Consider the following 27240-nt stretch of genomic DNA (forward strand, 5'->3'; position numbering starts at 1 on the left):
ATATTCTAAGCAATCGGCGCAGGCATCACATTTCAAAGACTTCAAGTTTGTTAATGGAGCTGGCCTTTAACTTCCATGCTTCCATTCGTACAAGAGAACAGGCCCAACGTAACACTTTAGCATCTTGCATCTCAGGTTGAAATCCAACTTCCGATCAGTCAGAAATTTACGAAGCCTCCAAAAAGCATTTCTGGCTTGTTCTACTCTGCTGTTTATTTCAGTCTCAGGTTTTGGCTCTTCCAATATGACAAGAAAAATCTACGAACGGATGTCCTGAGGAATATAAACTTGTGTAACCGGTGTTGACTATAAATTTGAAAACAACACTTCTCTCAAATATTTGTCAATTTATGAATTAATTAGTATGTACCTATAACTTTCAGTCTTTCAATAACATTGTGAATGAGGATGTGCGAACCTTAGATCTAATTTTGAGTAATATTAATATTTTAGTTGGTAAAAATAACTATCCATTTACAAATGAGGATAAGAAACATCCAGTTTTGAGTATAGAATTTAACATGATAAAGACAGGAACAATCAATCATTATGAGATGAATAATCTGACTAACCAATTTAATTTTAAAAAAGCCAATTTTCCTATGTTGTGTGATTTATTGAGGAACTGTAACTGGGATAATTTAGGATGTATACAAGATATTGACATTGCAGTTGACTATTTTTATCATAAAATTTATGAAATATTTGAGGTGTGTGTACCTAGATTTCGAACTAAGAGTAGAATAAACAAATTTCCTGTGTGGTTTACTCCAGACATTATTCGTTTGCAAAGGGAGAAAGAGTTTCATATGGGTATGCAAAATGTAGCGGTTTATCATGTAACTGAATATAAAAGACTGCGAGCACTTTTAAAAAATAGGATCAGGGGAGCGCATGAGTCATACATACATAATGCCGAAAACAGTATCAATACTAGCCCTAACTTATTTTGGAATTTGGTAAATAGAAACAATAAAGCGAGTATTGACACTGAATATATAATTAATGGAAACAATGAAATAATTTCTGACAGTAAAACAATTTCCCAAGAGTTTGCTGATTATTTTAAGTCTATATATGACCATAAATCTTCTACATACGATTTAAATTTTATTAATTCTAGTCACAATAATTCTCCTTTGCTCAGTTTCACTAAAGTTACAGTGCGTGATATACATAACGCATTTTCAAAATTAAAACCAAAGTTTTCTTCGGGACCTGATGGTATTCCGGGGTATATATTTAAAGCATGTCGCGACTACCTTACATATCCTCTAATAATTATCTTCCAAAAAATAGTAGATAATAATTATTTTCCGAAATTGTTTAAAATGACTAAGGTAACTCCTATCCATAAAAAAGGTTCACGAAATGATTGCAAAAATTACAGACCTATTGCAATTTTGAATTTTATAGCAAAAATGTTTGAACACATCTTACATGAAAAAATGTATGCACATGTACAGAAAATGATATGCCCACAACAATATGGATTTTGTAAAAATAAATCTATTGAAGCTAATTTATTATTATTTACTAATTATATTAATGATGTCATAGGCAACAAGAACCAGGTAGACGTGGTATACACTGATTTCGCCAAAGCCTTCGATAAGGTCAACCATGATATTCTATTAGAAAAATTATTGTACTTTGGGCTAAGCAATTCATTGCTAGAACTTTTTGTAACATACTTGACAGATAGATGGCAATTTGTATCATATAAAGGAGATAAATCGGAGGTTTTCCTGGTGGAATCAGGTATACCACAAGGTTCAAATTTAGGACCGCTATTATTTTTACTGTTTGTGAATGAATTACCTTCTTTAATTACATCTCGGTGCCTTTTATATGCGGATGATTAAAAAATATTTAGAGAAATTAAAGATTTGAATGATTATTTTCAATTACAGTACGATTTAAACGAGATTTATGATTGGTCAATACGTAATAAACTGTATTTTAATTTGAACAAATGTACGATCATGACATATAGTCGTCAGGCAAACCCTAGTTATTTTATGTACAATATGGGAAATAATAACTTACATAGGGTCAATGAAGTGACGGATCTTGGTATTACGTTTGTAAATAATTTAAGTTTCAACTTACATGTGCAAAATATTATGTCTCAGTCATACAAAATGATGGGACTTATTAAACGTGTAACATATAAATTTCATAATATCGACTCAATTAAACGGCTCTATAATTCATTTGTTAGAAGCAAATTAGAATTTGGGAGTATTGTCTGGAGTACCTTAATAAATAGTGGTCACATGCGGCAAATTGAATCAATTCAAAACAAGTTTATTTAAATATTTATTTTACAAAAAGCATAAAGTATCGCCAGAATATGATTCGTATCAACCATTAAGAAAAGAATTTAATATAAAAAAATTAGAGCAAAGAAGACTTCAACGTTGTTTAATTTTTCTCTATAAACTATGTAATCACTTAATAGACTCGCCTGATCTTTTGGGGCAAATACAATTTTATATCCCGGATCACAGAACCCGTCCAAGAGACATATTATTTTTTGTAAATACTTCTAGCCCACTTAATAAAATGTGCCAAATTTACAACGATTTAACAACAACCACTTGTCTGGAATTATTTGGAATAAACTTGCAATTATTTAAACGTCTATTGCATGAATAATATAAAGAGAGGTTTTTTTTTATTTTTAACGTTTTTTCTGGTAAACATATGTCGTTTTTGTCTCTATTACCTCGAATTATTACATTATGTGCATGTTGTACTAAACTGTTGTCATTGTAGATACGGATACATGTAAGTAGGGAAACCTGTTTGTATCTGTTATTAATAAATAAATAAAGCGGTAGTTTTCTACTAGCTTTCCGCATCGCAGTATCGTAGCCTTCTAAAATTCCCAAAGGTAAAATAATTGTCTTTAGATAAAACAGTTCTTAAACAATTTATTTTAAAAATATAAAACTATGGACATTACGTGACAGTCTTTTGAATTGTAAGGAATTTACCAGCTGAACAGACGGGGTCGTGAATTGTAAGTTTTTTGAATTCCCTCTTGTCTTCTTCGCTTCAGCATCCATCTGGCTTGTAAATTTTAGAAGCCATGGACGTGTTACCAAGAAAATGGACCAATAAGTTTTCAATTTAAAAATCTTTTAGTAATGTTTTGATATTTTTCAAATATTAATAATATTGCTATTAGGATTGAAAACTACTTCATCTTTCAATTGGCAGATGACGCTAGTCACCTAGTTCATTCACGTCAGTTGCGGTGTGGGGGATAAACTCTCGGTGTTGATCACTTAAAGTATGGAGAAACAGGCCTACGTTCTCTCCGATGAGACTCCAACAAGAGTCGAAAATCGTCGATTCAGAGGGCTGGACTGCGCTCCGTATTTTAAGTGAAAAATAGGATTGTTTTGCCTTCGCATTGCAACTGATTAAAAATGGAATTTTTATTTTATTTTTATTGGTCGTTACTTCTTTGAGTAACTTAGGTCCATTTTCTGTTGGAATTTACCAGCTGAACAGACGGGGTCGTGAATTATAAGTTTTTTGAATTCCCTCTTGTCTTCTTCGCTTCAGCATCCATCTGGCTTGCAATTTTTAGAAGACATGGAGGTGTTACCAAGAAAATGGACCAATAAATTTTTGAATTTAAAAACCTTTTAGTAATGTTTTGATATTTTTCAAATATTAATAATATTGCTATTAGGATTGAAAACTACTTCATCCTTCATTCATCCTTAAACTAAACTGTTTAAAATAAGTAAATTTATTTCGTTGAAATCATAAAATAGAAGTATAACTTCTTACGTGCGTACAAAGTAAACACACATTCTTTTATACTTATTTAAAAGTATTCCTGTTTCCGCTACAAGAAAACCGCGTGCATTCTCCACAATATTATCTGAACAGAAGATATTTAAGATTACCAGGCACCAGACTACCAAAAAAACCCTTTAAAAGATGATGGCGAGACAGCTAGAAGTCAACGTCACAAATATGACTACAGCCTTAAAGTGGGACAAGAACAGGACCTTAAATGGAGAACCACGATCCAAATGATTAATAAATGTCATTATATTCTTCCAAGAGTTAACATCACCATCAATCAGCCAATCGCGTCAACTGCTGGACATAGGCCTCCCTTAGTTCTTTCCAGTGTTCTCTACACTGGACCGCTTGTAGCCAGTTTCCCGTTACTCTTTTGATTTCATCGGTCCATCTAGTCGGTGGTCGTCCTCGGCTTCTTTTGTAGTTTCTGGGCCTCCATTCCATGATTCGTCTTATCCACCGCCCATCTCGTGTTCTAGCTAAGTGCCCTGTTCAGTTTCACTTAAGCGTCGTGATTATTTCGACGACGTCTTGAACTCCTAATCTTTGCCTGATTTGTTGGTTTGTTATGCGGTTTTGAAGGCTCATATTCGGCATTGTACGTTCCATGACTCGTTGTGTAACTGAGTTTATTCGCGGTTTTTGACGTCAATGTTAAAGTCTCTGCAAGTCATGGAAGCTAAACCAGAAGGATCAGGACGATATTATCCTTAGATGGAATAAGGAATGACCGAAGATGGAAAGGTCTAATCGCCTACATTGATGAAACAAAGGCCACGTTGCTCAGTCGGGAGAGATGTGGGCGTGGTTCTTTGGGTTGGGCTTCTGTTGCAATGAAAGATGTTAAATGACTTAAGAACGATATGCGAATAGAGCTAATGAAACGACGATAGACAAAAGATAAATAGATAACATTAACAACTGATGGTTTGACTCATGGACTCTAAGAAAACGGAAATACTGAATACACAAACGAAATTGGGCGCCTGGGATTTTACCTCTAAATCCTCAAAGGAATAATTAACGAAACATAACACAACAACAGAAAAATTAGCAACACTGCTACAATAAAACACCAATGTTCTGGTCTTGAGCTGTAAATAATAATTTAATAAAATGCAACATCGTACACTTTAATAAAACATTTATTAAAATTCTCATTAAGGTATTCGCAATAAGGTAATACTCAATATTTACATAATATGCACAGAGAGAAATAACTATAAAATTGTTGACCAAAAAAAGAAAACTTCAAATACATTGACTTAATATTATTTGGTCAACACAACACAACACATAACTTCTAATGACTCTACTTACTATACAGAAAAACTGAATAATTACTCAAAAAAATTAAAAATAGATAATTGACTCTCATATTCCGTCATCTATTCGACAATAAAAAAAGATTTTTTTGTTTCTATAATACTAAATATTATAGTAATTACACAAAAAAATTACATAATTAAAACGTCTATAGTGATCACCCATGATCACCCATTTTAAAATAAAAATTACTCAATAATGACATCAAATTAACTATAGTCGGAATAATGAAAGAATACCCATAAACGATCATGTCAAGCACATATTTTGGATTTGCTGTCTTTTTCTATAAATAACAAACGAGAGGGATATATTATTAAGTGTTGTCTACAAAGCAAAAACGTTATCCAAGACATACGTAGTTGCATATTTATAACTGACAGAGTGAGACGGCCATACAATTGTTCAACGTAGTTATATTAATTTAGTAGAAAATTTAAACTCACACTTGACTATTTCTGTACTTCTAATGTCATTCTTAGAAAAACATTCAACATCAGTAGATGTATAAACTACTATTCGAGTAATCGTGCTGGTCAACTATAATCTGACAGATTCGATTTCTGTCACTTTGACAGTGAAACTGGGTTAGGTTCGGTAGAGTTTATAAATTTTAAGAATCAGTCGTATTTACTTGAATAGACTCAGTTCTTTTAAAAGCTATTTTGATATTATATTGTATTTTTGGTTTTAGGCTATTGATTATATTCAAAATAAGATAGCTAAAAGGAACTACAACGTTAATGGGGTTTTATTAATTCATATGGTCAATGGACATCTATATATGAAAAAACCGCGGAGTGCTACCATTTAAAGGGGTGCGTTTTTGAGAAATGGGTGAATTAGTCCCTGGGCACAGGTTACATTAGGGTGAGTTCTATGCACTTTTGGTACAAACATATCTACATAAAAATTGTTCCTGGTTAAATTTCCTATCTAAACATCACTTTTTAAAGTCAATGATACTTTTTTTTACAAAAATATATTCAAAAGAAAAAGCACAAAGAAACCCAAAAGAAAGAATTTTTTTTGTCCCATAACTTTTGTCCACGAGGATATAGGTATACACATGGCTTTACAGAAAAAAAACCTACACATTTCTTCTTTAAATTGTTGTTTAGTAGAGGTAATTAGGATTTATAGTTTTCGAAATATGATTTTTCAAAGTTCGCCACTCACAGCAATTTTGGGCAATTTTCCTTGTTATTTCGCAAATATTGTTCTGTACCTTTTTTCTGCGTAACTTTAGGTACATGCAATGGTACACGTAATAGGAATAGAAATAAATTACCTTTAAAATGGTCTACTGTATAACGTTATACGACTTTTACTTTAAAGAGATTATGGTTTTTCAAAGGTTTATACTTTTAACGATTTTTTATAATATAATATAAAAATAAAATAATATTATTATATAATATATTATATATTATATATTATATATTATATATTATATATTATATATTATATATTATATATTATATATTATATATTATATATTATATATTATATATTATATAATACCTAATATAAAAAAAAATATTATTTTTTACATTTTTTACGATTATTTTTGAAATTTCTCACTATAATTTTTTTTCTTGCACATGAATATACTATATATTGCTCAATAAAGAGGGCTTACTTTCTGTTCTTTAAAATGATCATCTATATTTAAATATGTAATGGAAATCGAGTGATTCTTTGATATTTTTTTACCTATAATATTTAAAATTATTTCTTTTACAAAAATTACATTAACATTAGTCTTAAAAAACATCACTTTAGTTAAAATTATTTAAACGTTGACATTTAAAAAATTTTCAATATCAAATCCATCTCTTCGTTAGCATTAGCTTCAATATCTTCCTATGACACCTCAGTTATCTTAGAGTTCCCACAATTAGTACCCATGCACATGCACCCTTTGCAGAATATTGAACAACTAATTCCTATCTTCCTACAACAGCAGTTTTTTGTACATCCTTTGGTACATTTACATGCTATTTTTTCAAGCAAAGCTTGTGGTGCAGGAGCTTTGACAGGAAATATTGGAATTAATCCCTATTTTGAAGTTTGTCCGGCCGAGTCAAGTGGATTTAAAGTATTACCTATAAGAAATAAGATTCAATCATAACACACAATCACATAAAAAAGTTATAATGAGGAATTTAAAAAATAATCCTAAAATCAAAAATCGTTGCAAGTACTTATTACATTTTGAAAAAGCAGATCTTATTCAAAAATAATCTTAGAATTTTTTATAATACACCATTTTAAAGTAAACAGAATAAGCTTTCTTTTTTATTATATAATATATACCTAAATGTAGAAAAAAAAGTTATAATGGGAAATTTAAAAAATAATCGTAAAAAATATAAAACTTGTTAAAAGTATAAAGTCTTGCAGAAGATAACCTCTTTAAAAGAAGTCTTACAACATTATACAGTAGACCATTTTAAAGGTATTTGATTTCTATTCCTCTTACATGTACCATTGCATATGCCTAAAGTTGCATAGAAAAAGGTTACAGAACAATATTTGCGAAATAACAAGGAAAATTGCCCAAAATTGCTGTGAGTGGCAAACTTTGAAAAATCATATTTCGAAAATTGTAAATCCTAATGACCTCTACTAAAAATTATTTTAAAGACAAAATATGTAAGTTTTTTTTCTGTGAAGCAATGTCTATACCTATATCCCCGTGGACAAAAGGTATGGGACAAAAAACAAAATTTCTTTTTTTTCTGGGTTTCTTTGTGCTTTTTCCTTTGAATATATTTTTGTTAAAAAAAGTATCTTTGACTTTAAAAAGGTATATTTAGATAGTAAATTTAACCAGGAAAAATTTTTATGTAGACATGTTTGTACCAAAAGTGCATAGAACTCACCCTAATGTAACCTGTGCCCAGGGACTAATTCACCCATTTCTCAAAAACGCACCCCTTTAAATGGTAGCACTCCGCGGTTTTTTCATATATAGAGATTCATTGACCATATGAAATAATAAAACTCCGTTAACGTTGTAGTTCCTTTCTATAGTACATAATCAATAGCCTATTGGTAAGTATTTATTTAATTAGGGATTCCAATGAACTGTCAGTGGTGGCCGGTGGATGGCTAAACTGACATGACCATAGACATAGTTAAGGGGGGTGGTCATGGCGTATCTAATGTTTACATTGAATATTGACAAATTTGTAAAGAATATCCTGTTTTGTTTTGTTTTTTGTTAATTTTGTAGCGAAATTTGTGAAATTGTGATAGCAAATTAAATATGAAGTGGTTTAAACATTGGACACGCCTATGGATGACAGTTTCGCCATCCAGCAGCCATATTATATCACGTGATTTGGAATGCCTAATTAAAATAAGTAAATAAAATGTGTAAGTAATAATCTGTCAATATGGTTAACTTCTGTCTATGAGTTTGCCAAACGTGTACATATTACTCTGACTTTTCAATCATAGTGTATAAAATTACAGATCAGTATATTTTTACGAATGTACATTTATTTGCAGATAATGTCTGAATTCATTAAGTTTACTTTCATTTAAGTCACTTAATGCAGCTGACATAAACGACATTTTTTAAATTCCTGTTACTATTTACGTCCACTGGCAACTTTAACATGGAGAAATTCATAATACTATATTTGCTTACTCATTATTTTTGTATTAATAATCTATATCAAATAATTAATTACGGTAGTAAAAGTAACATTTATTACCAATAAATATATAATAGGTATTATCAGAAAAAGAATAACATCACAAAAATTTTTGACACATTTACGTAGCGAAAAATCGTATGGTGGGGTAGTAATCACATCCGTTTTTTTACAGTATTAACTTAGTTTAGACGTTGTTTTGACTAGAAATTTTTGATTTGATTCGTATGCATATCATCGATGACGCACGGGTATTCTTTCATTTTTCCTACTGTATATTAAAAGGATGACCTTTCTAGAATGTCAATGCACTTTTTAAGTAAAATAAACACAAAACAGGTGTGTCTTATCTAGAACGCACGCGACAAAAATGGCATATTCTACTTCACAGTAAGCAGATAATAATTAGTAACTTACTATAAAGTGAGACATCTGGCAAGCTCCACCTAGTTTGCGAAAAGGGAAGAACACGGTACATAGCGGAGTACCCCTCAAATATGGGCAGTACTGTTGAATTAGCCCCAAAGGATAAGGCCGGGAGGTAGAAATGGCTCTAAAAGAAGACTAGGTGGTACGGTAGAATTGACCGTGCCGTAAAACTCACAATTCACTTACGAGTTTATTAAATACTGATCACAATAAATCAACGTCGGAATGCATCTTGCACGGCTAACAAACTAAAACAGGGCTTGTTGGAGATGTATGCCCCAATTTATACATGTTGTGTGGGAACGACGCTTAGTAATTAAAATCTGTGGGAACATAAAGATATATTTCCACAAAACCCTTGACACTTGAGGCTTCTTCAGCGATAAGGTTTAAAAAAAAGAATGTGTGTGTACTTTGTACGATAAGAAGTTATACTTCTATTATATGATCTCTTAAAAATAAATATACTTTAAACAGTTTGTTTTAATTTTTTTAAACACCAAACTAATTTTGTACCGCTTTCAAAAAAATAAAAAAAAGTATAGGATTGCACTGGATTCGAACTCAAGACCTCTCGATCTCTGGCCGAATTAGTCGAGGCATTGAAGCACAAAAAAGGCCTTACTGTCGATTTTTGGCGCAGTAAGACGGATTTTAATGCAGTTTGGTGCGTTGGATTCATTAGAATGTAAGGAATTTTTGTGAACTAATGTAATGGATAAGAAATCCGAAATTGCATTTGTGCATAAGAAAAATGCATTTCAAAAGTGCATTTTGAAATAGGCAATTATTATAAATTTGCAAGGGCAACATCCCGATTAATTATATTTTTAATCATTTTTAAGTCCATATAATAATAGTCTAAGATGTCAATAACCATTAATAATAAACAAAAATTTTTCCTTATGGGGAATCGAACCAAGTACTAACACGTCCGTAACTAGATCCACATACCGCTAGCCTACGCAGACACTTGCTAGACACGGGCGATATTAGGTATAAACAAAAACAAATAGGTAAGTAAAAATTGTAAAGAAAATTACTACATACTTAAATGTATTGTAAAATTAATATATTCCTAAATTTTAGAAGAAACATTCGTAAATAGGTACATTTATACAAAACATTCGAAAAATCTACACTTCAACCCTTCTATGCCTCGACTAAATGCTATGCCAAATACGCTATGAGGACTGTGTCTGTATCGGTTCGGACGTACCTAATGACAATTCACGGTAACAGACAGACGAGGTGAATAAATATACAATAAAATTAGGCTTGGGCATAATAGTTCATTATCAAGAGCGCTCAGTTTAGTTTAAATGTAAGAAGTGAACTAGTTCGCTCTTTTAGTTCACTAGTTCATTATCACAAAGAGTTACATGAAAACAGATGAGCAAAACGTAAAACTGATTTATCGTTTGTTCATAAGTTTATTTTTGATAAGGCCGATTATAATTTATATTAACATTAAAAATATTTTATTACAATGTTGTTCTGAAGCTATTTTCTTGTGGCATTTTTATAATCAAGTATATTCAAATGGGAAATAAGCCACAATTTTACCTAAAAATGATTTTATTAACGTTTCGACGCCCAAGTCGGGTGTCGTTGTCAAAATACAAAATAATACCATAATTTTGTATTTTGACAACGACACCCGACTTGGGCGTCGAAACGTTAATAAAATCATTTTTAGGTAAAATTGTGGCTTATTTCCCATTTGAATATACTTGATTTTATTACAAAAAGAAAAAAAGGACAAATTAAATTGTATTTATTTAAAAAATGCTCGATGCTCACCCACGTCAACTCATCGTTCACCAGTCAATATTAGTTCATAGTTCTTTTCTTTAGTTCACGCTCTTCCTTCCTATCCGCTCAGCTCCGCAGCTCAGATACTTCGTTCGTCGCGTCTCGACTCGACTCTGAAGGAAGATTGAACCGCTCGACCGCTCCTGACTGATAAAGGAACGAAACGCGTAGCTCCGGGTTTTGAGAAATAAATGATTCACTGAGCGACTGAGCGGCTTAGGCCAGCTCTGACGAACTAGTTCATTTAGTTCACGTATCGGAGCCGGATCTTAGAACTAGTTCGCTCATGAACTACACAAGCCTAAATAAAATGTTTTAATAATACTCATCTTACTCCTGAGGAAGACAAATCCAAAGACACAAAAATATAATAAATATATTTACTAAAAAAACTAATATATTCTTTTCACGCCTTTTCTTGCACTGATATATTTTTATACATAACTAGAAAGATTTTAGCAACTAAACGACATACTGTCTGTGTGCGCATGCGCGCAGATTATAAAATTTTACTCTCAATCACGCCTAAATAAGTATAACTTCAAAAACACAGTGCCTTGAAGTGTGTTATAGGTGCGAAGGAAATTTATAATGGTTTTGGGAACCCAATTTGATGTGAATTCACATCATTTCCAACTCGCATTTTATTCTACATGCAGAAAAATGTAAACGTTACAGTATGGTAATTATTGTCAATAGTTATATGTCCACTCATTACGAGATTTGTCATAATAGTCCTGTCGCCAGGGGGGTACAACGGCCTCCTGTATTCAGATGGACTTACCCAAGTTTTTTTTATGCATTTTGACCTGTAGAACACGAATTTTTTGGGTAACAGTTGATCCGGATGTCGATAAGATTGTTATAAACCAAGAAGTTGAGGAATCACATAACAGCGATTTCTCGCAAAACAAAACATTTTTTTGTATTTTTTGGGCCATTTTAACCAAAAAATGTTCCTACAAATTTTTTCATAGGATGCATAGTTTTCGAGATAAACGCGGTTGAACTTTCAAAAAATCGAAAAATTGGAATTTTTGAACCCGAAAAACTTTTGATTAAAAAATAAAATAGCAATTCTGCTTACCGCATTTGAAAGTTCAAGTCAAATTATATCGGTTTTAATTATTTGTATTGCCAAAAATGTATTATTTTATTGTTAAAACAAAGCTATAAACACCTAGTGCTTGAGTGATGTTTCAATGATTTCTCATTTAAAATCGAACGAGTACGTAGAGGAGGTGAAAGTGCAAGCGGGGCTATTTCTAAGTAGCATGCATTAAAATGCATGTATTAGGCACGGGAAACAGTATGTGTTTATAGCTTTTTTTAACAATCAAAAAATAAATTTTTAGCAATGCAAATATTCAAAACAGATATAATTTGACTTAAACTTTTAAAGGCGGTAAGCAGAATTGCTATTTTATTTTTTATTCAAACGTTATTCGGGTTAAAAAATTGCAATTTTTCCATTTTTTGAAAGTTCAACCGCGTTTATCTCGAAAACTATGCCTCCTACGAAAAAACTTGTAGGAACATTTTTTGGTTAGAATGACCCAAAAAATACAAAAAAATGTTTTGTTTTGCGAGAAATCGCTGTTATGTAATTCCTCAACTTCTTTGTTTATAACAATCTTATCGACATCCGGATCAACTTTTACCCAAAAAATTCGTGTTCTACGGGTCAAAATACATAAAAAAAACTTGGGTAAGTCCATCTGAATTAAGAAGGCCGTTGTACCCCCCTGGCGACAGGACTATAAGCTTAGTTTTCCCAAAGTTTATTTTTAATCCTTCTCTCTCAGACAGAGTTTTAAGGGAATTTATCAAAGAAACTGTATCTTGCAAGTTGTCTACGATTAATACAACATCCACTACACACCTCAGATGATTTAATCTTTCTCCATCTATATTGATGCTCATATCTTGCCATTGAGTATTCTTAAATATTGACCCTAGAGCTGCCGTGAACAATTTTGGTGACATATATCTCCTTGTCTTACTCCTCGACTTAAGCTAAATTTTTCTGTCTTCATGTAGCCGTATAGTTGATGTAGCGTTCTCATATATTTATGTTTTTGATTAGTGACATGTACCTGTAATCTATTCGGCTTTGCTTTATAAACCGGGAGATATTAACAGAACTTCAACCACGATTTTCTAAGTCCTGCCCTTTGCACTACTGGAAGGTTAGAAAAGGTACTTACAATTTATGGAAAAATCCACGGGTTTCCTGTGACATTTTCCTGTGAAAATTAGATTTTCCATGAGGAAAAAAATGGGGAGTTGCGATGAATTTCTGAGTCCTGCCATATCCATAGAATGACAGGATACTATCAATTTTATGAAGAAATTTTTTTGGGCAGGAGGGTTGCAAAAGGACTAAGGGAGTATATGGATATACGAACATGTAATGAAAATAATGAAATTTTCATAATTTTCTGAGTCCTGCCGACTTAATAAATTAAACATAATTATTTGAAAATTATCGAAAAAAATGTTGGCATGACGTCTCCTAATGTTTAACTGCACTTGTTTGTCTCTTGGAAAATTCTGTGGAAAATTTTCACCCTGGTTCCGTGATTTTCTGAGTCATAAAATAAATTTTATTATAAAATAAATAATTTAAGTAGACATTATTCAAAATAGCAGGATGTTTAGTTGCATCTTTTTTACTAAACATAGTTAAAAAATGTGTAAGGAAATTGGTGGGAAGTTACACGATTTTCTGAGTCATGCCATTTTGGACATATCTCAAGAATGTTAATATAAATCTATTTACAAAGAAGCAGGATGGTTGTGTAGTTATTTCGTATATAAAAATAAAATTTTAAGTCAGTAAAATTATCGCAGGTTGTTATACAAACATATTCATATCACCACAATTTTCTGAGTCATGCCCATGCCATGTCAGGTATGCTTAAAAAACACTAATCTAAAACCGTTTACAACGTGGCAGGATAACCGCAAAGATATTTAATACATAAAAATTAATTTTTATATCGTTAAAAGAATCGTACGGTATTAAATATTATTTTCCTGAGTAATGTCTCGGATTTTTACACACCTTTCAAATCTAATACCAAACTGTAACATATTTATTTTAAGCGATTAGATCATATTTGTATGTAAACGTAATAAAAGTAATAGGAAGAAAATCAATAATTTTACAATTAATTGGTTATAGTAGGGACTGTACCTATTATACAGGGTGTCCAGAAACTCTTCTAACAGTCGAAGCCCGGAGATTCCTCAGATAATTTTAAGAAAATTTAACTCAATTCACCTCGTCCGAAAATGTTTCCCAATGAAGCTAGAGCTCTTTAAAGATGGCGTATTCTAATTAGTTTTTTTTAATATCTCCAGAACACTTCTATTTAGAAAAACGAAAACTGGTACACCTATTTATCTTCCAGAGATAAATCGATTCCATCATTTGTCAATTTTTAGTACCGGTCATAGGCGTCCGTTTAGGGTAGGGAAACGGGTATTTTATCCCATAACTTTTCTGTGTCTAACTTTTAAGCACTTTTGACAATGGATTATTAAACTATGGGGTATTCTTGTACTAAAAGGTACTCTTGCTTTAAGTCGGTAGGATACGCCGTGTTCTAGAAAAATCGATCTGAAAAATTTTTCGGTTTTTGAATTTGAAAAAAAAAAATAAAGAAAAAACTATTTAGAAAAACTATTTAGAAAAACGAAAACTGGTACGTTTAGTTCTCTTCCAGAGATTAAAATTTTATCAATTGTGCATTTCTAGTATCGGTCATAGGCGTTCGTCTTGGGTAGATCAACGAAATCTCATAGCTTGCTTTACTTTTTAAGCATTTTTGACAGTAGAGTATTAAATTATGAGGTATTCTAGTACTAAAAGTTACTCTTGCTTTACGTCGGTAAATACACCGATTTTTTTTATATTTTTCAAATTTTTCTTAAATTTAAAATACGAAAAATTTTTAAATTGATTTTTCTAGAAAACGGTGCATCCTACCGACTTACAGCAAGAGTACCGTTTAGTACTAGAATACCTCACAATTTAATAATATAGTGTCAAAAATGCTTAAAAGTTAAAGACAAAAAATTTATCCGATAAAATAACCGTTGTCCTACCCAAAACGGACTCCTATGACCGGTACTAGAGATTCGCAATTGATGGAATCGATTTATATCTGGAAGATAAAAAGACGGACTGTGAATTGTGTTAAATTGTCTTAAAATTATCTTAGGAATCTTAAAATTATATACAGGGTGTTCCATGTAAAAAAAACATAAGTTTGTGTCACCCTGTCAATACGGGTAGCCCTGTATATTAGAAAATAATTTTAAATTATGATCCTCCCTTTTGCCCACGTTTTACCTAAATAACTTTTTTTCGTATCTCTTACGACAAACGAGTAATTGGACTTTGTCACACTAATGCCCCACCCTGTATACGAAATAACTATAAAACCATCCTGCCTCTTTGTAAATAGACGCCGAAAAGGTTAGTACGTTTGCAACCCTCCTGCCCGAAAAAATTTTCTTCATAAAATCCATAGTATCTTGTCATTCTACGGATATCGCAGGACTCAGAAATTCGTCGCAAAACCCTATTTTTATTTTTTGGGAAAACCTAATTTTTACAGGAAAATGTCACAGGAAATTTGTGAATATTTCCACAAGTTGTAAGTACCTCGTCTACCCTTCCACTATTGCAAAGGGCAGGACTTAGAAAATCGTGGCTGAACTTCTGTATAATATCTTCCGGTCTATTAGGGCCCCCAGTACTGTATCAAACTCTACAGAATCAAAATCTTTCTCGTAATCGTCAAATGCAAGAACCAGTGGTATATTGTACTCGATGCATTTTTCAATTAATATCTTTATGGCATGCAAATGGTCATTTGTGCCATATCCTGCCCTGAAACCTGCCTGTTCTTTGGGCTGACAGAAATCAAGTTTAGGTGTTAGTCTCTTCGTTAAGATTTTTATAAAGAGTTTTTATAAAGAGGCTGATGGGTCTATAATTCTGTAATTTAGTAATATCACCTTTTTTGTGCAATGATAATCCTGTTACACAAAAAAAAAGAATGTGTGTGTACTTTGTACGCACGTAAGAAGTTATACTTCTATTATTATGATTTCAACGAAATTAATATACTTTAAACAGTTTATTTATATTTTATTTAAATATTAAACTAATTTTAATACTTTCTACTTTTTAAAATTTTTTATTAAAACAATACCAAAAATTAAAAAATAAAAGAATAAAACACACACAAACACATTGAAAAATGCCACAAAAATGATTTCTGAACAATAATTCTTGGAAAAATTTTAACTAAATACGTATTTTCTGAAAAAAAAATTATATAATAATATACTTACAATCATAAAATGTAAAAAAAATTAAAAAAAATAAAGTTTGTATTGGGGATTGAACCCGCGTACATTGGCGCGGTTAGTTTTGAAATTCAAGCATCTTTAGATTTTGGCTACGGAGACATATGCGTCATGTTGGAAGACAGACCAACTGAACGTTTTAAACTTGTGACAGTTCTGAATTTAACCAAATTAGTTTGATTTTTGTGGAATTGAAATATTAAAATACAACAAAACATAGAGTAAGAAAACAATATTAGATGAATATTGGTAGAAATTTTGTTGGTAATCAAATTATGTAAATCAAAGCATTACATACTAATAGGTAGATTTATTTTACATTTTCCAAATAGGTAAATTTTTTATTACGATACTGAAATATTTACAATTGCGTACTTACCTGTTGCTTTTAAAAACTATTTAAAAAGTCACTACAATTATAATCTTGCTTTTTCTCTGCCCTAACAACAATAAAAACTAATATATCCAACATTTGTTTACCCATAACCCATAACCGACATGTTGAACAATTATTGACAGGTCATTGTAATTACCCAATCAGAGCACATTTAACGTTTCAGCTGCGCCCAGGACCAAGACTCTTGATGAATTCGCGCACATATAAATTCACTCCCAACGCGTCTAAAGAAGTATAACTTCAAAAAAGAGTTAACATACAGAAGAAAAAAAATTGCATAAAATCCTCCAAATTTTAATAATCATTATCTTATTGAAGGTATTTATACTATCTGTATTCTGTTTTCAGGAGATACTAGGACATACCGAAGATGCACTCAGCGACACTCTAAACCATATCTATTTCGTATCAGCTCACATAATTCCCGAAAAACTTGAAGGAAAGTGGCAGTTTAAAGAAGAAAGATTCACTTCTTTATGCTATGCCGGACATTTGCCTGGTTACACAATGAGTTATAACCATCACGGGTTTATATTTACGATAAATACTTTAAGCGTCAAACATACCAAACCTGGAAAGACACGTAAGTATTGTTATTTTAAGGGATGTCGCTACAGCGTCTTAAAAGTGGATTTTATATATTTTTGAAATTTTACTTAAATACGCAGTTTATTTTCGTCTTGGTTCAGACGTGTTCACGTAGCCCTACTGAAGACGTCTAGAGACAGAAACAGCTGTCTAGGGGTGATGGATATCTTCTGAATCGAAAGGAAACATAAAATGTCGTTCACTTTTATCTTTTACTGTTTTCTTATTTTTATTTATTTTTTTTTTTATTTACAGTTTTGTAACACTTATTTTAATTCATATACACTAACACTAAACACACAATTATTTATATTATGATCATCATCATCATCATTCTCTTTGCCTTATCCCTATGCGGGGTCGGCTTCCCTAATTGCATTCCTCCACACAATTATATCTTGGGTCGTATCAATATTAATCCCCTTTACCAACATGTCCTGCCTTATCGTCTCCCCCAGGTCTTCTTTGGTCTTCCTCTCCTACTCCTTCCAGGAATCTGCACTTCAGCTATTCTTCGTATTGGGTGATTAACGTCTCGACGTTGAACATGACCAAACCATCTTAACCTATGATCTCTCATTTTGGCATAAATTGGTGCCACACCTAGACTTCCCCTAATATACTCATTTCTAATTTTATCCTTCTTTGTCACTCCACTCATCCATCTAAGCATTCTCATTTCCGCCACATCCATTCGTTGTTCCTCTTTCTTTTTCACTGCCCAACATTCAGTTCCGTACATCATAGCCGGTCTTATGGCTGTTTTATAGAATTTTCCCTTCAGCTTCATTGGAATTTTTCTGTGACACAACACACCACTCGCTTCTTTCCACTTCATCCATCCAGCCCTAATTCTACTGCATGCATCTTCATCTATTTATCCATTACTCTGTAATACCGATCCCAGGTACTTTTGCTTTTTACAATCAGGTCACCATCCAAAGATACCATTTTATTTGTAGTAACTCCATCTTTAAATGAATATTCCAAATACTCTGCTTTTGTCCTACTAAGTTTTAAACCTTTTTCCTCCAGAGCTTGCCTCCACTGTTCCAGTTTTTGTTCTAAGTCTCTTTCACTATTTCCTACCAACACGACATCATCAGCATACATTAAGCACCATGGAATGTTACCCTGTAGTTTCGCTGTTATCTGGTCCAAAACTAATGAGAATAAATACGGACTAAGCACAGAGCCGTGATGCAATCCTACTTTCACATTAAATTTATCAGTCTCTCCCACACCTTTCTTTACACTAGTCGTTACTCCCTAATACATATCCCTCACAATCTTTACATATTCACCAGGGACTCCTTTCTTATTAAGTGCCCACCACAGAATCTCTCGAGAAACTTTATCATATGCTTTCTCAAGATCAATGAATACCATATGAGCGTTTGTTTCTTTACTCCTGTATTTTCCATCAACTGCTTTATAGTGAAAATTGCATCTGTTGTTGATCTGCCCTTCATAAAGCCAAATTGATTCTCGGATATTTCGGTCTCTTCACGTATCCGTCTATCCAGGCGCGGATACAGAGGGGGGTCAACGGGTCCATGGACCCCCCTATTGTATTGGACACCCAACCATGACCCCACGGACTATTTCCGTGTTTCATCCGTAACACGGAACGAGTCCCACCAGAACTCAATCCTTTTGATACCGTAGGTATATGGGATGAGTGAATTTTATCCTTAGAGTAAGTGTGAGTAGAGTAAGTGTGAGTCGTATGGCTAAATCTGGATAATATAATATTTGCGGTAAGTCTGCCCCCCCCCCCTATTATGAATTTCTAGATCCGCGCCTGCGTCTATCAATTACTCTTTCCCATATTTTCATGGTGTGGCTGAGCAGTTTTATAGCCCTGTAGTTTGTACATTGTTGTCTATCTCCCATAATTCTATTAAATAGACCTGCGAGCTACCTTGTTCCTGTCTCTCCCAATGCTCTCCATACTTCCCCAGGAATATCATCTGGTCCTACCGCTTTTCCTTTCTTTATTTTTTGAAGCGCTTGAGCCACTTCCTCGTTTGTTATTTTGGTGACTATGGCTGCTGCTACTGTCTCCGTTGACTCTACAGGCTGTCTGTCAAATTCTTCATTTAATAAGCTGTCAAAGTACTTTCTCCATATCTTTTTGACATCCCTTTCATGAACTAGTATTTTATTATTTTCATCTCGGATACATCTAATCTGGTTATTATATTATGATATAATATATAATTATTTATATTATGATATGTCTATTTATTACTTGACAATATAAATTTATATTTTAGACTAACGCTCTATGTCCAAAAACTGATTTATAATTATATGCAAAAACATAGAGATATGACCAAAGAAATCTATAAAGACCTTAATAAAAAAATGATCAAAGAAAAAGAAAAAAGTATTAAATATAAACAATAAGGCTCGATACGAACTACATGGTTGTTAATACAAAAAGACTCTTACACAAACAAAACTTAAGACTACCAAGAACTAACCGGAAAAAAAAACTCTTGCAGGTTCCTAATGACAACGATGATGGTCTTGGATCTTCAACAACTAGAGACTAAAGAAATCACCTTTACGAATCTTAAAGATATTCCCGGAATACTTCCTTATAAAGGAATACTTCCTTATAAAAATTAGGCACTACAAAAATTAAATCCAGTACTCATTCATTTATTCATTATGTCAAGCTAGAACCAATTCAAAAAGAAATTAATACCCTAAGACTTTCCTACCAAAATATAAGAGCTACAATTAAAGACGGCCTTAGTAGTCTTTATTATTCCGAATTAGAACATTGTGATCGTGTTCTTTTCTTTCAGCTACAACTAGCTGAACAACAGTTCTAATCACTCTTACCTGACCACAGAGCAAAAAGGGGTCTTATAGACGGACTAGGCTTAATTATTAAATGTATCACATAAAACTTAAATACAGAAGATGCAAAACATTATGATAGCGCACTATAAGAACTAAAAAGTAATCAAAATAAAATTGTAAATAAACTTAGTAATAATTCCCGGATTATACAAGGCTAGTTTTTCAAGCTAGGATAGCAAGCTAGCGCTTTTAAACTAGCAAGCTAGTATTACTAGCTTCATGTATACAGAACTAGCTTCGCGTGTAGGCTAGTAAGCTAGTAAGGAATACAGTAAGCCAGTGTCTTAATCTAGGATAGATAGGAGTTCTATTTTGTTAAGCTACTTGCATCTTCCTCTACTGGTTTTACTATCCTGGCTCGTGTACCACACTCGTCTGACCGGCAAAGCTAGTGTTTACGAACGGCAAGTGTGTAGTATCGACCTGTTTTATTTTTTCACAGAGATATCCACGTGCTTCTAAAACCAGTGCGAATGATCCACGTTTATTCCTTTTTAAAATCCATGGTAGGTATCACCATATCAAGTATCCCTGGGAAGGTATTCGTAAGAATAATAGAGACAAGAATAAAAACCCAAATAGAAACAACTATGGAAGACACACAGTGTGGATTCAGGAAGGACAAAAAGCACGCAAAACCTAATATTCACATTAAGGCAAGTAAGTGAGAAGGTAATCAAGAAGAATAGAGAGATACATATGTGTTTCATTGACCTGGAAAAGGCGTTTGACAGAATCCGAAGAAAGGACGTATGGAAGACACTAAAAGAAAGGGGAGTCGACAGACACATAATAGAAGTAATAAAGGATATGCACAAAAATAATACAAATACAGTAAGAACCAATAACGAGGAATCCAGAGAATTTACTACAAGTCAAGGTGTCAAACAGGAATACGTGCTGAGTCCACTGCTATTCTCAGTGGTACTGGATGAAGCGATAAAGAAAGCCAAGAGAAGAATGAAAAAACTAACATGAGGATACTGACAAATGAAACGGACTCAACTATCGGAGCTACTATTTGCAAACGACATGGTATTGATAGCAGAAAACAGAGAAGATTTACAGAACAATCTTGAAATCCTAGAAGAGGAACTATCAAACATAAATATGAAAATGAATACAGAGAAAACAAAAACAATGATAATTTCAAATACGAGGAAAACACACGCAATCGAATTAGACGGGAAACAACTAGAGCAAGTGGAATATTTTAAATGCCTAGGAGTAATAATCGAATCAAATGGTAAACAAGACATGGAAATAAACGAGAGAATGGGACGAACAGGAAGCTTATTTAACGCTATGAAAACAACATTTTTGGGGAAAAAGAGATACCGGAGAAAGTAAAAACGGCAGTCGTTAAATCAGTAGTTAGACCAACAATCATGTATAGCAGCGAGACATGGACATTGACGGGGAGACAAAATCCAGAGTCAATGCTATGGAAATGAGGTTCCTGAGGAAAATAGCAAACAGAAAGAGGACAATTGATGGATTCGACCGTTACTTGATGGAAGTTCATTTTATCTCACAATAAAATACTGAAAAACGTTTGTTTTTCTATACTTCCACAAAATTTATTACAACTATGTTATTACTACAGCTGTTTCGGCAAAGTGCCTTTCTCAAGTGATCACTTGAGAAAGGCACTTTGCCGAAACAGCTGTAGTAATAACATAGTTGTAATAAATTTTGTGGAAGTATAGAAAAACAAACGTTTTTCAGTGTTTTATTGTGAGAAAGAGGACAGACAAAATACGAAACGAAACAATTAGACAAAACCTAAAACTAGAACCAATCAATGAAAAAATAGTGGAGGGACAACTTAGATGGTTCAGGCACGTGTGTAGAATGTCGAACGAGAGGCTTACAAAACGAGTGTTCGAAACGAGAGTGCAGAGAGGAAAACAAAAGAGGAAGACCAAGAGTTATGTGAGTAGATGAAATCAGGAAAGAAGTCGAGAAGAAGGGATTGACATTGGAAAGTGCAAGAAACCTAACGCAAGATCGGAAAGCATGGAGACTACAATGCCAAACTCAACTCCACCAGCCGTACACCTAAAGGTAGAAAGGCTTATTACTAAGTAAGTAAAATCCATGGTCTTGTCCAAACGCGTTTTTCCAATAAAGCTTCTGTTAATTCATCCAATTCAATTTGACACCAGTTTCCGAAGTAACTGTTTCAGTCGAACAATGTTTTTTTTTTAGAAATATTTGCCATTTTCAGTGGATTTGTTGCTCTATTGATCTCGGAATAGTACTAGCTACCTACTGGCTGAAAATTTCCTAGCCACATGTAAACCGTTCTAGCATGCGCCAAGCCAGGACAGTAACTCAAGCTAGGATACCGGGATATCTAACTTACTATCCTAGCTTGAAAAACTAGCCTCGTGTTATCCGGGCTTAAGGGATTGTAGGAATTTTACTAATACTATTTCTCTCATACAAAGTAACCAAGAAGAAATTTTCTCTGGTTTAGACTCTATTCGATTAAGCGTTAATAAATTCATTTTTAATTTCTCTTTAACTAAGATTTCCTTATAACTAGAAATATTTTAGATCAATGAAGTATAAGTAAAAATTAATATTATAATATCTTAAAAACAGAAGCGTAGGTACCTACTCGAACCTGACGATGTATTTCATTGTCCATGTTCCAAGTTCCAATAGCTTATCCCGACAAATACTCCTACTATCATTTTTATACTCGATTCCTACTGTAAATCGTACTACCATGGTGCCTCCTAACCCCTGTCTGAAAATGAATGAAAATTTTTACCAATACACATCTGTATCCCGACAAATACTCCTACTATCATTTATACTCGATTCTTGCTGTAAACCGTACTACAATAGCGCCTCCTAACACCTATCTGATAATGAATGAAAAGTTTGACCAATACCCATCTGTATCCTTCACAAATCTGAAGCCCAAATTCTTCTGTCCCGATAATCATCTGAGAACTAAAAATGAAAAAGACTGTCTATTTCAATTCTACTAGTCCCACTACATCACTGTTTTGGCAACCAAAACCAAAATCCAAATGAACTGTACTAACTCAGGCCTTCAGTTACTTTCTGGAAATTTTCTCATCACAGTTCCTTTCAAATGACAGTTTATACCAGAAGAAGGTATGGAAGGAATCTCTCATCAAAAAAAGATTTCTGAAGTTCACATCGAAGATGTTCAACTGGACAAGATTCACTTAGTTAAGAAGAAACAGGAAGAAATTAAAACACTAATACCTAAAAACTCGTAAACTCAAAACTCGTAAACTAGTCCTCTTAATTTGTGGAAACTAACAATAATATTTTTAATTATAATAATTTTGTATACTTTGCAATTAAATTCATAAAAAGAAGAACGAAATCGCAAAGAAAAGACCATAGTTCCATGGAGAATGTTCACATTCAAGAAGATGATCCTGTAGAAAATTTAGGTCATTTGATAAAGATTGTTAACTTGATCAAGATTCCTCACGCTTTCTTCTTATATTTAAATAATTATATTCTTTTTCTCCTTTTAGCAAGGATGTTCATTACAAGAGCTCTCCTAGGCGCTGAGAACTTTGTGCAAGCCCAAGATATTTTACGAGATCGGGGCTGTGGTGCAGGAAATGGCTGTTCCATCAACATGACGTTTTTAAAACAAGAGGGCGATAGAATGTTTCATAATGCGGAGATGGCTCCGTCAGACAAAGACGAATCTCAGTTAAATATTTTTACTGCTAGTCCGGGAGAATGTATTATGCATACGAATAAGTAAGTTTTAAGCTCATTCATCATCATCAGTGGCGTTACAGCTCTTTATGAGCCAAAGCCTTCTTCAGAACAATCCTCCATTCGCCCCTGTCTCTGGCAACTCTTCTCCATGCTCTAATTCCAATAGACTTCAAATCATTTTCTAGGTTGTGTTGGTACCTAAGTCTCGGTCTTCCTCTTGTTCGTTGTCCTATCGGCCCTCTTCGGTCAAAAACTTTTCTGGCTATGGCATCTTCCTCTCGTCTGATTACATGACCTATACATCTAACGTCAGGTCCTCCAAAACTTCTGGACATCTTGGATATTAAAGCACCCTAATATGTCTGTGTAGATTTTGGCGTTCGATCCGACCATCACTTGTGACATCGTTGCCGTATCCTCTATTTTTTCATATTATCACGTTACAATTTTGTGATATTATACACGAGCGTGACACCTTCACAAAAGCGCTTAGTTTTCGAGATACTGACCACAGAGGGATGAATGGCTAATTTTATTCATACTTTATATTTTCGAGGGTGCTGAAAACGAAAATGAAGTTTATTTTGAATTTTATGTGGGAGCACATTGTCAAAATCGCAATTTTAACCTAAAAATAAAAAAAAAGAAATCACGTTTTTTTGCGTTTACCTCGCTACAACTCTGTTCCATTTTAATATTTTTTTCTGAAATTTTTACACTATATAGCTGTAACATTTCTGAAGACAAAAGTATCTGCCTCAAGTTTTTATTCTTATCATGATAAAGGTTATGAATTTTTCAAAGAAAAAGGTGCGGATTTGTGCATTGCAAAGTTTAAGCGCAAAAGTTGTGTGACGAAGTTTAAAATTTAGCTTCTCAATTACGTTTATTTTAAAGTAAAGAGTACAAAGAAGTTTTCTGGTAAGTTTTAGATCAAAATGTTTTATAGAAAAAAAAATAGTGCAACTTTTAATGTCAACATTAGAAATCCCCAATATAACGCTTATTTTTTGAGGGACAGACAATCTAGGTCTAATTTCTCAAATTTAGTACTATCCTTGGATTATAAGCTTTCATTTGACACCTCATTTGTCATTTTACCTAGTATAATGAGGAGAAGTAAACGTTATTATTCTATTATTCTTGTAGGTACATTTAACATTGATTGAAATTATGAAAGAAATATATATATATATAGAAAACAGCATGGCAAGACTGTGACGCACAAACATAAAAATTCAGCCACATTCAGCTGTGCGTTACATATAGGGTGCTTTAATATCAAAGATGTCCAAATTTCTTTACAACTCAAAGTTGTAACGCCTGCGCCACAAACTTTGTTGTTTTATCCCTAAATATATTCTTCTTAGGATTTTTCGCTCAAATCGTTTGAGCAGCTCTTGGTCATTCTGTGTGACCAAGTTTCTGAACCATATGTTAGCACTGGTCTTAAGTTTTAAGCTCATTGTATTCATTAAATATGTAGACACTACCACTAGAGTCCCTCTTAAGACGGTATGAATAAGTCACATTAAGTAAACGTTTACAAAATAAATTATGTAGTATCTAAAACCAAGCTTTTAAAAAGTAAAACGTAGATGCTAAGAAAAATCAGTCAATTTTCGCTGATTAGTTCTTTCTGTTTTGCCAGTTCCCTTCCTGTAGATTTCTTCTTTCCATTGCTTCGTCCACTTCACCTCTAAAAGATCTTCGGGGTATGCCTGTCTTGTTTCTTCGTATCGCGCTCCACTCTATTATTATATTTATCCAACAATTTTGGTGTGCTCTTCTGACATGTCCGTACCTAGTCCAGAGAAATAAGGTTTTTGTCGGGACACTTGAGCAGCCAGGTTGCAAATGGATTTTTTGGGTACTATATACCTAATACATTATAAATACAAAAATGCCCGTCACAGTTCCGACGAGAAACTTAGTTATTAACAAATAAGGGTCAAAAATGGCAGTTTTTTCGTTTAAATCGCTACAGGTAAAAATAGGGTAATTAAATATCTTATTTATAATATTCCTTGTTTAGTAGATAAGCCAAGGTTTAAAATGGAACTTTTTGAATTTTGATCCGATCATTTTTTGCTTCGGAAATTGCAAAATAAGACTAAAATTTCAAAAATAAAAAATGTGCTATAACTTTTACGAAAATGGCCTTAAGGCTTTCATAGCGCATGAAAAGTTGAGTCAAACGTTCCATATAATGCACAAAAAATTTTAAGACGATTCGTCAAATATTAGTTTAAATTTTATTCAATTTGTTTATCGCAAAGAGGAGAGAGAATTTTTCGCAATGTTATTGTTTAGAAAATAATATTGATATAGCAATTCTGTGTAAACCACATGCAAGAAGAATAGTTATATTTTCAAAGTATTGAAAAAAATCATTAAAGAGTCGTTTTTATCACTCCGAAAACAGTTTAGTAAAATAGAGTCATTTTTGGCTTATAAACAATTTGAATAGCTTTGTTAATATTGACTAGAGTAAAATCTACTTTAGGATTTCAAAAGCTGGTATTTTTACACGAATTTTCAGAAAAAAACTTTTTGCCTGGGTTAATTAGGTTCAAAGTTAGCCACTTTTATTATTTCATTCAGTTACTTCTATGTACATCAAATTCTCCTGTAACAGTGTTAGTTACCATACTACTCCGAAACGTCGGACATCTTTGATATTAAAGCACCCTAATATGTCTGTGTAGATTTTGGCGTTCGATCCGCCGATGACTTTTGGTTTGGTTTGGATGCAGCTCAAAACAACTATTTAGAGCTACTGCCTCAAAAATTAAAATAGCTATGATGATTGCCAACCTCCGTAGCGGAGATGGCACCTGAAGAAGAAGATCACGTTACAATTTTTGTGATATTATACACGAGCGTGACACCCTCAAAAAAGCGCTTAGTTTTCGAGATACTGACCACAGAGGGATGAATGGGTAATTTTATACATACTTTATATTTTCGAGGGTGCTGAAAACGAAAATGAAGTTTATTCTGCATTTTATATGGGGGAACATTGTCAAAATCGCAATTTTAACCTAAAAATAAAAAAAAAGAAATCACGTTTTTTTGCGTTTACCTCGCTACAACTCTGTTCCACTTTAATATTTTTTTCTGAAATTTTTACACTATATAGCTGTAACATTTCTAAAGACAAAGGTATCTGCCTCAAGTTTTTATTCTTATCATGAT

The 27240-nt window shown here is 32.9% G+C and overlaps 1 protein-coding gene across 2 annotated transcripts in view; it reads left to right on the forward strand.

Annotated features, from left to right (window-relative positions):
* LOC126880540 (uncharacterized) overlaps positions 1 to 27240 on the forward strand; it is a 106164-nt gene that overhangs the window by 66410 nt on the left and 12514 nt on the right. For both annotated transcript variants that reach the window (XM_050644465.1, XM_050644467.1), the window contains exons 4-5: positions 17200 to 17434; positions 23847 to 24081. In XM_050644465.1, coding sequence (XP_050500422.1) covers positions 17200 to 17434; positions 23847 to 24081 — 470 coding nt within the window. The remainder of the gene's footprint in view (positions 1 to 17199; positions 17435 to 23846; positions 24082 to 27240) is intronic.

The sequence above is a fragment of the Diabrotica virgifera genome, chromosome 2, assembly GCF_917563875.1.
Source record: "Diabrotica virgifera virgifera chromosome 2, PGI_DIABVI_V3a".
NCBI classification, from domain to species: domain Eukaryota; kingdom Metazoa; phylum Arthropoda; class Insecta; order Coleoptera; family Chrysomelidae; genus Diabrotica; species Diabrotica virgifera.